Source organism: Capra hircus, chromosome 24, assembly GCF_001704415.2.
Source record: "Capra hircus breed San Clemente chromosome 24, ASM170441v1, whole genome shotgun sequence".
In the NCBI taxonomy this organism is placed as follows: Eukaryota; Metazoa; Chordata; class Mammalia; order Artiodactyla; family Bovidae; genus Capra; species Capra hircus.
Genome location: NC_030831.1, coordinates 47,019,549 through 47,035,808, shown reverse-complemented (window position 1 = coordinate 47,035,808; position 16,260 = coordinate 47,019,549). Strand labels below are relative to the sequence as shown.

The window sequence follows — 16,260 nt, the reverse complement described above, 5'->3', positions numbered from 1 at the left end:
TAACAAAGTACAGTGATCTATAACAAAAGAGAAAATTCATTAAATCAAAAAGTCTAGTATTGCTAACATCAAAAACTACTATATTTCCTTTTCTATATTCCAAATACATTGATTAATATATTCCCAGGTGCCTAAGGATATGGAGGCCTGGCGGCAGTCATTGACTCAACAATGAGAAAGAGCCCTATGCTAATTAAGATTTTCAAAATACTCCAAACTCTCTGTGCTGTTTAAGGTTGAGAGGTAGTAAACAATCATGTGCATAGTGGCAGGAGTGTGGATAATCCTGTCACACAAGCTAGTCTGCTGGCAGAGAGGTTTGACCTCAGACACCCTTGTCACACCAAGGACAGGGAATTAGCAGCAATTATTGGCACAACAAATGAAAAACCCTTCAACAATATAATTCCTAACCAACCCACTATACCAATAATTTGTAACTTCCCGAAAGAATCTGCCTTTAGTAAGTCTAAAACATCTCATGCCTCTCACGGCTGGGAGGCTGCAAACAATCACATGTGGCCAGACGAACCTGTACAGGCAGGCTAGATAACCTTCAGAGGAGTTCGTAAGTTGAACCGCTCTTGTCACGCCCAGGAATTTTTATTGACATGGAGCTGTAAGTTAACTCCTTCTCCGAGAGAGGTAATGGGGGTCAGCGCCCCGTAAAGTCAGAGGTATAGGTGAGAGCATGAAACAGTAAAGTAGGTACACTCTGGTTTTGGGGGTAGATGTTCGGGAACGGGGTTTCCTGAGGCTCGATCCGCCTTTGTGTATGCCGAAGCCTCCTTCCTCATGACCTTTGCCATGGGAGGAGTTCCTCACACTGGCTCCTGGCAGTTAAGGGATTATTTGGCCATTTTCTCCACGTAAAAGTATCTAGAAAGTATCTCATTTGTAGTTAATGGAGAACCTTAATTTGTGGGTGATTATTTGAGCCTGAGTGATTAAACATCCTTGAACAGTGTGGGTTTGAACTGCGTGGGTCCATATAATTGGATATTTTTCAGTAGTAGATATTACAGTGCTACAGTTGGTGGTTGGTTGAATCCAAGGATGTGGAGGAACCCTGGATGTGGAGGGTGAACTGTAAGTTATGCATAAATTACCCCCCGCATTGTTCAAGGGTCAACTACTATTCCCTAACAACTTTTCACCCAGTGGCTGTATTATGTGTTCCTCATTTCTGCTGTCCTTTTCTTTTTGGTGCTCAGATTGCCCCAGGTTTGGTCAGTTGAATCCCCTGGTTCCCTTGTCCTTTTTGTCCCCCTGTGATCTGGTAAAACATTATCTTCCAGACTTGCCTTGTATTTTGGCTGCCCCAGCCCTGCTTTGTTTAGTGCACATCAGCTGTGGTCATAACTATTGGAGTCTTGTTGCCTCTTGTTCCTTTTAGTGGAGAGTGGTAAGAAATACGTCAATATTTTTAAATCACGAATTCATAATGACACCTCTAATTCTAAACCACACAACAGGGTTCTTGTCCTCCCATTCCATGTTTATAGCTCTTTTCTTCCATTTGATAGCCCTGATTTTTTCCTAAACATCAACAGTACATGCTGATTTACTCAGTCCTACAACACACACGGAATTATTTTGGAACTCATTCCACTACCATTACCAACAACAAGCCTGCTAAGTTCAAGATTTTCTTGCAGTTCTTTTGTCCTTTGAGTATATCCTATGGCAGGGCTAGAGTCAGCACTCTACAGAAGTTGTCTGTAGTTTGTTTGAATTCCATTTTAGGGCTGGCTTAATTTAAATTTGAATACATAAACCGTTAACATTATTCAAAGTCAAAACTCAGCTTGAGCAGGTTAGTAACTTCTCAGCGTCTCAATTTCTTGCTCTAGGATTGCTGAGGACTTTCAGTGAGGTAGTAAAGACTACAGAGCGTTTAGCAGCGTGCAGATCACCTTTAGTATCCGGTAAATGGGAGCTGTTCTTTCTCTGTGAATTCCTCCCAGTCACTTCTCACTTCTTTCTTTTCCTAGTCTGTGACCCCAGGCCATGCATGGGGTGGGGTGGGCGGGCAGGTGGAGGGAAGTACCTGTTAGACAGATGAGTGGGAAAGAACAGGACACATGGATTATGTTCCTGGATTATGTTTATCACTGCCAGGCATTCTCCTTAACTCATGAACCCTCTCAGCCCTACGGGTCTTCACAAGTGTGTTTCCCCTTCTATAGATGAGGAAGTGGAGGCTTGGTATGATTAATGCTCTTGCCCAAGGGTAGGCAGCTGCTCCTGAACCCTGGACCTACCTCACCGTTACCCCTGGTGCTGCTTTCCCTGCCTTCTGCATCTCCCTCACTTGGGACCCAGGTTCCAGCTCCCTGAGGGAAGCCCTGATCGGGTTTGGGAAGGAACAGGGCGGGCCTGGAGCTGTCCTGGCTGACGAATCCCTGGGCCCAGCTGGCACACCATCTCTGCGCCTTCCTGCCTCTGCATCGGCCTCGGGTCTGGACATGCCGACAGCTGACCACCTGGGAAATGCACTTTTCTCCAGTTTGCCCAGTGGCAGTCCTCAGTGCTCCTTGATCAGCAGCTGCCACTGGCCAGCAACTGACTGCAGTTCTGGGCTCACTCAGGGTTTATTTTTTATGTTTATTCCTTGTGTGCAGAGATGGCTGACATGGTCTGGGAAATAAGAGGAGCTAAGGAGCTAATACCTAGAAGCTGGAGGGAATTCAGGAGTCATCTTTGCCATCCCTCTGCCTGCTGACAGCACTACCCCTAAGGGGGACCAGCATTTAACAGGGTAATGCTGGACAGCCTGGTGTACTCCTGGCAGCTTTGGGAGACAGACCCAGCAGGGATTGGCAGGCTACAGAAGACGTGAGAGAAGACGAAATTGGGGTAGAGGGCTGTGTACGTGTTACACTGATACCTTCATCCCACATTGTCCAGCTGTAGGCAGTAAAGCTTGAGGCTTCCTCTTGCCTCCCTGCCCCACATATTGAGGAGAAACTCAGGACCAGAGAAGGCACGTGGCCAAAATCACACAATGAATTTGAGGCAGACCCAGGACCAACACCCAGGCCCGGTGACCCAAGCTCTCACAGTGCATGTCGGAGGGAGCTAGCTAGGAGAGAGAGGTGTGCCCCCATCCACCTGTGTCCCAGGGATGCAGTCAACCACCTGAGAGCTCTTCCTGACTACTTGTATCATCCCCGGGTTCTCACCCGCTTTCCCATCTGCTTCTCACTTTAAAGAAGATGGCTCTTCCAGCTCTGCTGTCTCTTCAGGGCCTGACACAGTAAGTGTTCAGTACACATTCGCCATTTGAAGACACGAGGAATAGGGCAGCTTGGCAACATCCTGGGAGGGTGAAATGAGCACACACCCTCAGACCCAGCAAGACCTCAAAATGTTCACACACATGGCCACTAGGAGACATGCACAAGGATGTTCACAGAGGCACCCTTCACTATAATACATGCAGAGCTGCCTCAGCCTTCATGGTCAGAAGAGAAAGATAAATTGTGTTTTCACACAATAGAATAATACCATACAGTGGTGAAAATGACATATATTTACGTGTGTTAACATGGCTCCATCTCACAAGCAATGTGGAATGGTAAAGCAAGTCATGAAGTGTACATAGAAGAACAGTAATACTAAGCTGTCAGCACTTCAAAATCAGGAAAGTAGTAACCTTGGGGCGGGAAAGAAGTGGACTCAGATCTGAGGGGTACACAGAGGGCTCCAACTCTGCCGATGATGTTCTATTTCTGAAGTTGAATGATGGATAAAAGGGATTGTATTATTCTTGATACCTTTTGTATATCTGAAATATTTTATTATAAAAACAAAAAAATGGAAAAAAATTGTTTCAAAAACTAAAAATGCAGGCAGTCCTATCCTTTTGTCTTTAGATTCCATACAGTTCCTACCTCTCATTATCTTTAGACTGTTATCTTTATACTTAAACGTTGTATTCCCATTATATTCCACTGTCTATATGATAGAACTCATAATAAACATACTTTAAAGGAGATATATGCAAAAGGGAAATTGGACATTATAGCGTAAGGAAAATATTTCCTGACTAAAATTACTGTATAACTTGAAATATCCTCCTCACTGATTTACAAATACTAGTAGCTCTTTGGCTATATATGCCACTTCAGGATATAACAGTGAAGATTGGCGATTAGAACATTTTCATGGTACATAGCCAGAGCGGAAAAAAATTTTGCCAGTGATTTAGGGCTTCCTTCCATCCACCCATTCTTCAGAGTACATTTTCTCACACATAAAAATAGATGAATGAATTGCTCCATGAAGAATTATTTCAAGAAATCTGAAGTAAATGTAACCCCTCTTTTAACATTTCCCTTAAGACTTCAGAAAACTTTTATGGGTGAAATTTGGATTTTTTATTTTTAAAAAACATTTCTTTTCTACAAGAGAAGCAGCTTAACATTAAGCAGTATCTTTCTCGATACGAGTGCTATTTTGAAGTCTTACCAGGTTTTAATTGTCCATTGTTTCCTAAACTGTATTTTTAATTTCATTTGCTCTCTCCTAGGGAATGAAGGATGGCAGCACGCCGTGCATTAAAAGCTGTTTTGGTCGATCTCAGTGGCACACTTCACATTGAAGATGCAGCTGTGCCAGGCGCACAGGAAGCTCTTAAAAGGCAAGCTATCCTCCACGTTCAGCTGACAAATATGTTTGTAAGTGCCAGTTTACCAAGGCAGATCATTAGCTGAATGGATGGCCTTGATGGCATTTCACCGATTTACCGCAGATACAGGAACTGCCTTGGGCTTAGCTGGAAAACGGATGCATTGTTGTGTCTTCCACAAATTGTTCTCCAAGCCTTTTGTTAGGTTCGGCCTTTTGGTCTGTCTTTTTGCTCTTCGTGTGTGTCTTTTTTCTAAGTAATGTAAATTTGGGAATGAAAGCTCGAGATTGGAAAATGTGGAATAAGTAGCACTGGAAAAATCGCAGATGAATCCTGGAATCACAAAATGAAACACACACATACACAAAGGCATAGTTCTGCCCACTCCTCCTTCAGCTAAGATCTAGCACTGAGTGTGCAGCTACTCAAATAAAATTTAATTAAGGGACTTGAAATTTTAGCATTATCTCCATTAACTAAATTTAATGCTTTTGAAGGTTGAAGATTGTCTTATATTTCTGATGCATCGCTTACCAAAAGTCTAGATAAAAATGTATATTATAGAAAAGCTTGTTAAAGTGAACTGAACGTGAATATTTGTTTCTGAGTATCCTGGAAAAAATACTCCTCAGGACAGTAGAACTGGGACCTCCTTGGAGGCTCAGTGATAAAGAATCCACCTGCCAGCGCAGGAGACACAGGAGATGTGGGTTTGATCCCTGGGTCGATCCCCTGAAGAAGGAAATGGCAACGCACTCCAATATTCTTGCTTGGAACCTTCCGTGGACCGAGGAGCCTGGTGGGCTGCAGTCCATGGTGTCAGACAGAGCTGGACACGACTGAGCACGCATGCATGGCAGAACTAGTAATGTTATTTAGCATCTTATCTCAAAATAATTTAGAAGCGGATTTAAAGTCAGCAATACTTAGCATGTAGTGCTTTATCATTTTACACCTTACAATCTTCATAGTCTGCTCTCATTCAGGGAAACTCGTGACTAGTATCAGTGCCAGGTATTGTGGCAAGAGAGCAGCACCGACTTGGTGTTCTTTCCATGTGGGGCTTCAGCAAGTGTGAGATTAGATCTGGTAGGCATCAGCTGCAAGCTATTGATGTAGCTGGGAGTCATGGTGGTCATTTACAGGCAGACAGCAACATGTTGTTAAAGGCCCAAATAAATCAGTTGGAGAGTGGGACTTTCTCTTGACTCCTTGCCATGGTCTTTCTCAGGCTTTCTAGGGAAAAGGTTACCTGTTTATCAGTTTGCTCTCCTGTTGGACAAGTGCTTGTACAGCTTCAGAGATGAGCTTTCTGGTCTGGATGGATAGAAAAATCTAATTTCTGGTAAACAATGAATGACATCTCTAAGTACATCTGTAACCTGTGAGCCTGCCATTCTGGAGGGGCCAGAGCCTACAAATTGTCCTCTCACTGGCACAGGCGGGTCATCACCCCAGAGAGATCATATACTGTCACTGCCAGTTTTGGTTTCTCTGGAAACAAATAGCTTTAGGGAAGTTGAGCGACTAGCAAAAGGAAAGGTTTTTTTTAAGTTCTTGTCAGAAATAATATGATCATTTCAGTGCTTACACTTGTTCATTTTTCAGATGATAGTTATATTAAAGTATTCAATTTCTTTTGAGAGATCTTAAGCACTTAAATTTAGTGTGTTTTTAGGCAAAGCCACCACACAGGTATTATAGAGAGAATCATGATTATAATGAAATATTTAATCATATAAAGGTATTGAATGCTCTTTGAATAAATGCTTTAAAATCTCTTTTGTTTTGTTTTCTGGCTTATTTTAAATTATGGACAGTGCTTTTATGCTTTGCGTCTGTTTGGGGCAGGCATAAAATACAAGGTGTGCATGGCGTGTGTGAGCGCTCAGTCATGTCCAACTCTGCGTCCTCGTAGACTGTAGCCCGCCAGGCTCCTCTGTCCGTGGAATTTCCCAGGCAAGAATATGGGACTGGATTGCCATTTCCTATTCCAGGGGATCTTCCCAGCCCAAGGATAGGACCAACGTCTCTTGCATATCCTACACTGGCAGATGGATTCTTTACCACTGTGCTACCTGGGAAGTCCAACAGGGTATTAATATAAAAATTTTAATTGTAGGTCAATTAAAATTAGTTTTAGATTAAAACGCTGTTGTTCAGTTGGTAACTCGTCTCTGACTCTCTGCAAATCCCATGGACTGCAGCATACCTGTCCTTCACTATCTCCCGGAGTTGGCTCCAATTCATGTCCGTCGAGTCTGTGGTGCCATTCACCCATCTTATCCTCTGTTGCCCCCATCTCCTCCTGCTCTCAGTCTTTCCCAGCATCAAAGTCTTTTCTAGTGAGTCAGCTCTTCACATCAGGTGGCCAAAGTATTGGAACTTCAGCTTTAGCATTAGTCCTTCAATGAATATTCAGGGTTGATTTCTTATAGGATTGACTGGTTTGATCTCCTTGCTATCCAAGGGACTTTCAGGAGTCTTCTCCAGCACCAAAATTCGAAAACATCAATTCTTTAACATTCAGCCTTCTTTATGGTCCAACTCTCACATCCATACATGACTACTGGAAAATATCATAGCTTTGACTATATGGACCTTTGTCGGCAAAGCGATGTTTGTCATTGCTTTTCTTCCAAGGAGCAAGCATCTTTTAATTTCATGGCTGCAGTCACCATCTGCAGTGATTTTGGAGCCCAAGAAAAGAAAATCTGCCGCTTTTTCCCATCTATTTGCCATGAAGTGATGGGACCAGATGCCATGATCTTATTTTTTCAAATATTGAGTTTCAAGCTATCTTTTTCACTTTCCTCTTTCACCCTCATCAAGCAGCTCTTTAGTTCCTTTTCACTTAGAAAAGGATACTGCCATTAGGGTAGTATCATCTGCATATGTGAGATTGTTGATATTTCTCCTGGCACTCTTGATTCCAGCTTGTGATTTATCCAGCCCAACATTTTGCATGATGTGCAAATTAAATAAGCAGGGTGACAATATATAGCCTTGTCATACTCCTTTCCCAATTTTGAACCAGTCCATTGTTCCATGTCTGGTTCTAAATGTTGCTTCTTTGTTTTAAAAAAACTGGTGCTTCCTGACCTGCATACAGATTTCTCAACAGGCAGGTCACGTGGTCTGGTATTCCTATCTCTCTAAGAATGTTCCACAATTTGTTGTGATCCACACATTCAAAGACTTTAGTGTAGTCAGTGAAGCAGAAGTAGATGTTTTTGCTTTCTCTATGATCCAGCGAATGTTGGCAATTTGACCTCTGGTTCCTCTGCTTTTTCTGAATACAGTTTATACATCTGGAAGTTCTCAGTTCACGTACTGTTGAAGCCTAGCTTGAAGGATTTTGAGCATTATGTTGCTAGCATGTGAAATGAGCACAATTGTGTGGCAGTTGAATGTTCTTTGGCATTGCCCTTCTTTGGGATTGGAATGAAAACTGACCTTTTCCAGTCCTGTGGCCACTGCTGAGTTTTCCAAATTTGCTGAAATACTGAATGCAGCACTTTAACAGTATCATATTTTAGGATTTGAAATAGCTCAGCTGGAATTCCATCACCACCACTACCTTTGTTTGTAGTATTGCTTCCTGAGGCCCACTTGACTTCACACTCCAGGATGTCTTGCTCTAGGTGAGGGACCACATCATTGTGTAGGACCAGGAAAATATTTTTTTTTTAATTAAAGCTGGAGTATTATGAATTCTTTCTCTAATACCTGATTGCCAGTTTAGGTTCCAAGAAGTAGATTATGAAATCAAAAGCAGATTATGAAATTTTGTATGAAATTTTACATACAAAATCCTATATGTATGTAGTTAAAGGAGAAAGCACATTCTAGTCTATCTATAAAAATGACATGTTTCTTTCTCCAAGTAGTTTCTGTTTGTAAACTAAGTAGCACATTAGGGCTTAGCCAGTGTCTAATTGGCTCAGAAGAAAGAACTCTTGAGGTGTCCTCTGTCTCTTAGCATAGGGGGTCAGACCCTGTCCGGAATGCAGGCCAGAGTTCGTGTCTCAGCCCTATAGCTGCCCAGCTGTGTACAGCTGAGCCCAGTCATTAATCCTGTAGGGCTGAGTTTTCTCTCCTTCAGAAGGTTACACTAGGTAGATAATCTCAAGATAACTTTCACCTCATTCTGTGAGTACAGTAGTTACTCAGCTTTGGGTCTTTGTTTTCACTTCTTTGCTTAAAACCTGGTAGTGAAATTCAGTTAAAAGTATAGAAGGTTCTTGAAAAGGTAGTCTTTATAGCCTTTGTAGATAAAGCGGTCCACAGGGTATGGATAAGCTGTAAGCAGTTTTGGATAGGTTATAAAACCTGTTGGCCATAAAAACACTCAGTGACTTACCTTTCATTTTTTGACCTTTGGCAAGGGCTACCGAATTAGGTTTTATGGGGCTAGAATGTAAAAACTGCCTGTTGACACCTGAATTATACTTTTCTAGGTTACGTGCTACTTCTGTAACGGTTAGGTTTGTGACCAATACAACCAAGGAGAGCAAGCAAGACCTCTTGGAAAGATTGAAAAAACTGGAGTTTGATATCTCTGAAGATGAAATATTCACGTCTCTGACTGCAGCCAGAAACTTGGTGGAGCAGAAGCAAGTCCGACCCATGCTGCTGGTTGATGATCGGGCTCTGCCCGATTTTAAAGGTAGGAGGCATTCGGAAAGATTTAACAATTAGCTCTTCATATCAGCTTATAAGTTACCCTTAAAACTGGATGTTTGGAAGCATTTATTCAGACTTCCTCTTACTGAAATAGTCAACAGATACAGTGTTTCTCAAACCTGTTTTGACTGCCATCCACAGTAAGTGAAACACATTACATAGAAATTCAGGACATATGTATGTGTACTTGTACAGGTTAAATAATACTTGCTCTTACTGTGTGACATGTACTCTGTTTTCTATTTGGTTTGAAAAGTGAAAGTGTTAGTCACTCAGGACTCTTTGCAACCATATGGACTACCCTACCAGCCTCCTCTGTCCACGAAATTCTCCAGGCAAGAATACTGGAATTGGTATCCATTCCCTTCTCTAGGGGATCTTTGCCACTCAGGGATCGAACCCAGGTCTCTTGCATTTCAGGCAAATTCTTTTCCATCTGAGGCATCCTTTACCATCTTTACCACCCTTTACCCGGGAAGCCCATTTTCTGTTTGGTTTATTTGTGTAATTTTCATGCTGCTTAGAGCCATTCAGATTAGTTTCACAGTCTACTGACGGATCGTGGCCCACAGTTTGAAAAAACACAAGTCAAGATTTCTCTGAGCATTGCTGTCCTCATTCCTGGAGCCACTGTATTAATTTGACTAGAAAAGATAAACCAGTATCAACATGTTTAAAGATAGATGTCATTCTGTATAGTGTGAAGCTTTTGCAGTAACCATGAAATATTTTCAGTCAAGGAAAAATAAAACTTTTCTCTTGGAAAAAGCCTAAACTCTGGAAAAATATCCTAGTGTTATGAAGCTTTGCCACATTGCTTCTCTTTATAGATGATAGAGTAAAGTACACAATATTGACAAAATAAGTATAAATTATAAAGTCATCATTATAAAGCCGTGTTATAGCTTTGTAAATAATAATTTGGAAACCTATTCGTGGACAAATGCAGAACCTCAAAACTTATACTACCAGGAAATATACCTGTATATCAGTCAAAATTATTATTTGCAAGAAACGGGAATCAGCTTTGGCTAAATTAAATGAAAATAAATTTATTAAAAGATCTGATGGAATATAAAATGGCACAGCTCCTTTGGAGAGGAATTTGGCAGGAGCTCTCAAAACTGCTTGGGAAGCAGCACTGCCTATTATAGGCCTGCAGCTGCTAGATGTACTGACAAATAGGTATGAGGGCTTATGAGTAAGGTGGGTCATTATGACCTTATTTGGACCTCATTATGACCTTAGAAAATTGGAAACAACCGAAATGTTCATTGGAAGAGACTGATTAAAACTAGCGTATTTCCACAAAATGGAAGGAATGCTTTGTAGCTGAAAGGTAAGTGATAACGAATTCTGTCTCCTGATAAGAGTGATCTTCATAGGATATAGTAAGTGAAAAAAGTAAGGTTTAGAAAACCTTACGCATTTGCTGTGTAAGAAAATGAGAGGGAAATGGCTATGGCTATGAATGTATTTGTCTTATATTCGTGAAAGGAAGCTGAAGGAAGATAAGTGAAAAATTAGTAAAAATGGTTATCTAAAGGGGGAGGGCAGGAAGAGGAGATGTGATCTCTCTGAATAAAAGTACATTATTATCTAGTTTTGATATTGGAACCAGGTGAATATTTTACATATTTAAAAGACAGAAAGTTAAAAAACAAGCCAATCCCTAAAAACCAAAAACAGAAACAAATGAACTGTATATAAAGTTGATGACATAACCACTCAAAGAATTATTTTACATGACTTTAAAATACAGTATTCTGATAGTTCATTCATAGGGGATAAATTGAAGGATAAAAGAACTACAAAGAAACCTAAAACTGTGTTCAGTAGTCTTAGTGTTTATTAGTAGTATTGATATTATTTTATAATTATGGGTACATTACAGGATAAAGTGGTAGTTATGCTAGTATTATCAGTACTCCAGACTTTAAGTGTAAGTGGAAAAAAAAAATACAAATATAAAAATCAAATAAGGTGTGTGTTAATTTTGAATTAAAAATATTATGATCAACTCCCTTGGTCTTTTAAAAAATACATACTATCTAGATCTTCTACTAAAAAGGCAGAGAAGCAATGAAACCCTGTGGACAAACTATACTGTCTACTATGATTTCCTACTTTAGTTCTGTGAAGAAATGGGAGATTCTAGATCCACAGGGATTGTATGAGTCTGGGATAACTTAATTTTTAGCAAGGAAATTATTGAAAACGAATAAAGTCTTGGCTAAAGGACAGTGAAGCCAATTTGAAGGGATAATTTGAGCATCAAAAAGAATAATGATTGTAATAGATTGCAACACATCTTATGTACAAAATGATTAAAATGATACTCAACCCCACAAAACTCATTGGTCACTATTGGAGGTTGTTAGGGCAGTAACGCATTCTGAAAATTGGCAAATGAAACAAGGATTTATCCTGCCTTTCCTATTTTAATTGTAGTTTAGAGTAACTAAACATTTGATGAGAGTTCTTTATAGAAGAGTTCTAGCTAGTAAATGCAGACAGAATGGCAGGATTATAAAATCGCAATTGCCAAACCCTAGTGAAATAGGCAACAGTGTCAACAGATTTTAAACACAGTAGGTGAAGAATTGATGAGGAGGTTCGGAATGGAGGGATCATGCTGACACCACTTGAACCTGCTGATCAGTCTTAGCACCACTAGATGAGGAACAGCCAGATCCCTTGTGCTTCGTGCTGTGATACAATAGAACGTTCGTAGCATCGCCTATGAAATAAGCTTGCTTAGTAATTGAATGTGAACTTACCAAACCACTAGATCCAGTTACTGGTTTATATGAAATAATAAGAGTAAAGGAACAAATTAAATGATAATCATAAGCAACCAGTCGAATCCAGAAAGTAGGACTTTTTCCAAGATCAGGTGCTTTAGTAGATAAGGTTGACAGAAGACTGCTGCTGTAGAATGAGAAGTAAAGGATAACAATGAAATGCTATATATGGACCTTTTTGGGTGTCAATTACATTTCAGATATAAAAAGACGTTTTCGAGACATTTGGAGAGATTCAAATGTGGTCTAGGTATTGAGTGAGTAATAAGAATTATAACTGGGCTTCCCTAGTGGCTCAGTGGTAAAGACTCTGCCCGCCAATGCAGGATACACAGGTTTGATCCCTCATCCAGGTAGATCCCACATACCATGGGGCAACTAAGCCCGTGGGCCACAGCTGTTGAGCCTGTGCTCTCGATCCCGGGAACAGCAACTAGTGAAGCCCATGCGCCCCAGAGCCTGTGCTTCTCAAGAGAAGCCACCTCAGTAAGAACATAGCACAACTGGAGAGCAGCCCCTGCTCTCTACAACTACAGAAAGGCCCACACACAGCGATGAAGACTCAGTGCAGCCAAAAATAAATGAATAAAAATATTATCATTAACTTTGATGGTATAATGTTGAAGTTTTTTTTTTTTTTTTAGGTCTTTATCAGTTAAAGATATATAGTGAAATATAAAGGGGTGAGATGATGGATATCTGGGATTTACTTTTCAAAGGCTTTAGAAAATGTAGAGAATCATAGATACAATTGGCAAAATGTTCAGTTCAGTTCAGTCGCTCAGTCATGTCCGACTCTTTGCGACCCCATGAATCACAGCACGCCAGGCCTCCCTGTCCATCACCATCTCTCGGAGTTCACTCAAATTCATGTCCATCAAGTTGGTGATGCCATCCAGCCATCTCATCCTCTGTTGTCCCCTTTTCCTCCTGCCCCCAACCCCTCCCAGCATCAGAGTCTTTTCCAATGAGTTGACTGTTCACAGGAGGTGGCCAAAGTACTGTTGCAAGAGGGCATCAGAGGGCAGACACACTGAAACTATAATCACAGAAAACTAGTCAATCTAATCACACTAGGACCACAGCCTTGTCTAACTCAATGAAACTAAGCCATGCCCTGCGGGGCCACCCAAGATGGGTGGGTCATGGTGGAGAGGTCTGACAGAATGTGGTCCACTGGAGAAGGGAATGGCAAACCACTTCAGTATTCTTGCCTTAAGAACCTCATGAACAGTATGAAAAGGCAAAATGTTGGTGACTGCTAAAGCTGGGTGATGGATACATCAGGACTCATGATGATCTAGTCTTTCCATTTTTAAATATCATTTATATGTCTACAACAACAAAAAAGACTGTTTAGGTGGCCTGTAGAACTAACTGCCCAGTTGGGGGCTGGGGGTAAGTCTCTGGGGTTGGGCCCCAAGCAGTACTATGCAGCACCTAGCAAGCAGAACTGATCGGGCGTCCCCAGTGTGCCTCTGCACACTGACCTCTGGAGCTGGCTTGTTGACCCCAGTGGCACTGGAGACTGGAAGTTCCAGCTTGCCCTCCTGCCTCAGAATTTCCAGTGGCACTCTCCCAGTTGCTTTATGTTCTTAGCTTCCATTGTAGAGCCCGGGGTGGGCGCTTTTGATTGGCAGAACCTCCGTCTCAGGCCAGTACCCATAGCTGCAGAGAGGCTGGAAATACAAGTAGGCAGTGTTTTCACCCTCTCAAGAGAGGGTGAGATCTGCTCCTCACCAAGCCTTTTGAGCTAGTGGATTCCCCGGTTATGAAAATGATATTCAGAAACTGGGCTGCCAAAAATAATGACACATACATTCTGTGATTAGTATATTTATATTTCTGGGCCAGCTGAAGTACTGCAAAAGTTTTTTATCCAGACCTTTTACTTTATTTGAAGAAAGATTCTGGTTGTGCAGCAGTGAGCTGGAGTCAGCACATCTAAGCAGAATCCCTGGTCTGGAAGAAATCTTTGTTATTTAGTGTAAGACTGAACTTGCAACATGGAAATACCCAGAGTCGATGGGTTATTGAAGGGAATGGAAATATCTTGGCTGATATTGAATATCTTAGCTAGTGGTAGATGGAGAAAATAAAAAGAATACAAAACTTCAGCTTTTAACTATAGCCATTGATTTTATTTTCTCCCTTCAACAAGCTGCAACCAGTTACTCAGTGCTCGTGGCTGCCGGTTAGGAGGGAATTGAAGATCTTGACTATCTGCTCTTTCTACTACTTCTCACATTTTGGTAGAATTGATAATGAGAATGCTTAAAGGCAGGCAATAAGAGAAGCAAATAGGAATCGGCATATGAATAATGCACAGACCCTCCAATCAGAGTTTTAATAACTGCGATGGTGAATACCCTCGTTTGGTTCTTGTATCTAAAGTCTTGTTATCAGGTACCAAGGCCTTAAAGCATGTTTTTGTTATAGAATGATACTTGTGGAACTAAATGTGCATGAGGTATGGTGTAGAAAGCTATAGGATCTACAGTGCATTCCATGTTTATCATGACTGTGTGCCTCAGCTATGTAGCTCAGAAAGTCTAATTTTCTTTGCCTCTTAGCTTTCCAGTCCCTCATCAGTTGCTATTGATCTGATACCTCATAGAGAACTGTGGTTGTTCTGGTTGATTTTAATGAGTACAGCTTTTTGAAGTTACAAATTGTTACTTGTTTGAGAACCTCAGGTTACAATTTTTAATTCAGATCTTCTAGTTACTTAGTAGCTGTAAGACTGCAAAAGTAACATGCAAAACTACTAGGAGACCTTTTTTTTTTTTTTCTTTTAAGTATAGCTCATACTTCCAAAGTATATTGCGCAGGATAATCTCTTAAACTTCAGATTATTGCTACAACAAAAAATCAGACTTGGTTGACTAAAACTGCTTGGTTATAAATTGCGACATTACTGTTAATTGCATTTTTCAGTAATTTTTTCTTCACATTTTCAGGAATACAGACAAGCGATCCTAATGCTGTGGTCATAGGATTGGCACCAGAACATTTTAATTATCAAATTCTGAACCAAGCCTTCCGGTGAGTCTTTAGCTATTTATTTTTCATGTGATCATATACTTACTTCCTAAAATAAATTGAATCAAAATTTATTTGCAAATCTGCTCTAGAGTGAGACTGATTTAATTTTTCCCCTTGGATTTTTCATTTTTATAAACTTTTCATTTTTTATCTTGCCTTTTACTTGTTGGATATTAAGCAGGGTGATTTGCCTTTAAATTTATGACAAGTTAAGTAGTCCTACACATTGCATAGATGTATTGTAACTTAAAAAAGATTTCTTTAACAGCTTAGTAAATTTTTGGAATTTAACATCATTTTCTTACCAGTGCAAAGGTGTTTAAGAATAACTTATACTTGATGTAGAATTCACTTCTTGATATAAATATATGTCCTAGAATCAGAATGTTAAAACTTGTTACAAGGTTCACACATCTGGCACATTATTTGATCTTGAAGATGGCTATCCTCATGTACAATCTGTGTGGCCGGAAATAACACTACTGAATGCCCCTTTGTCTGTGACTCTCAGTTACTGTAATAGTTAAGCCTTTATTTAAATAAAAACAAATTCACTTTTTATAATCTCTCAGTAGACATTATTTCCCAGAGATCCACTACTATGCCAGATAACTTGAGTATTAAAATTTCTTTCCTTCACCTACTTCAGTTTTCTGTTCTAGCTTCTTTGGAGATAGACGTACAAGGGGATTATCTCACCTGCTCCTTAAGTAAGGTTTGTAGCTATACCAAAAGCAGTTTTCATTTGAAATAGAGAATTTGCTACTATTTCTTACTTCCGAGTTGGCCCCCTACTACATTTTATTCAGTTCTTGAACCACAGAATTCAAGGAGAAGGTATTGATTGATTTTAGCTGGTAATTTGGGAAGGACATATTTAATAGGAAGTTGGGAGGTCTCTGTCTTAGATAAATACTAGACTCAGGGTAATAAAAATGTATGTTGACATAATACTGACTTTGTAATTGCTCGGATGCTGTCTTAATTAGTACACTTCCCTAACCATATTGATTTTTTTAAACACTACATTTTAAAGCATTATAGTGCACTTATAAGTCAACTCTAATTTCACAAATGCACTTAACAGCTGGG

The 16,260-nt window shown here is 40.4% G+C and overlaps 1 protein-coding gene across 3 annotated transcripts in view; it reads left to right on the top strand.

Annotated features, from left to right (window-relative positions):
• The window catches only part of HDHD2 (haloacid dehalogenase like hydrolase domain containing 2), a 45,698-nt gene that overhangs the window by 8,017 nt on the left and 21,421 nt on the right, over positions 1-16,260 (top strand). For all 3 annotated transcript variants that reach the window (XM_018039717.1, XM_018039716.1, XM_018039718.1), the window contains exons 2-4: positions 4,535-4,645; positions 9,094-9,302; positions 15,084-15,168. In XM_018039717.1, coding sequence (XP_017895206.1) covers positions 4,545-4,645; positions 9,094-9,302; positions 15,084-15,168 — 395 coding nt within the window. In that variant the 5' untranslated portion in view covers positions 4,535-4,544. The remainder of the gene's footprint in view (positions 1-4,534; positions 4,646-9,093; positions 9,303-15,083; positions 15,169-16,260) is intronic.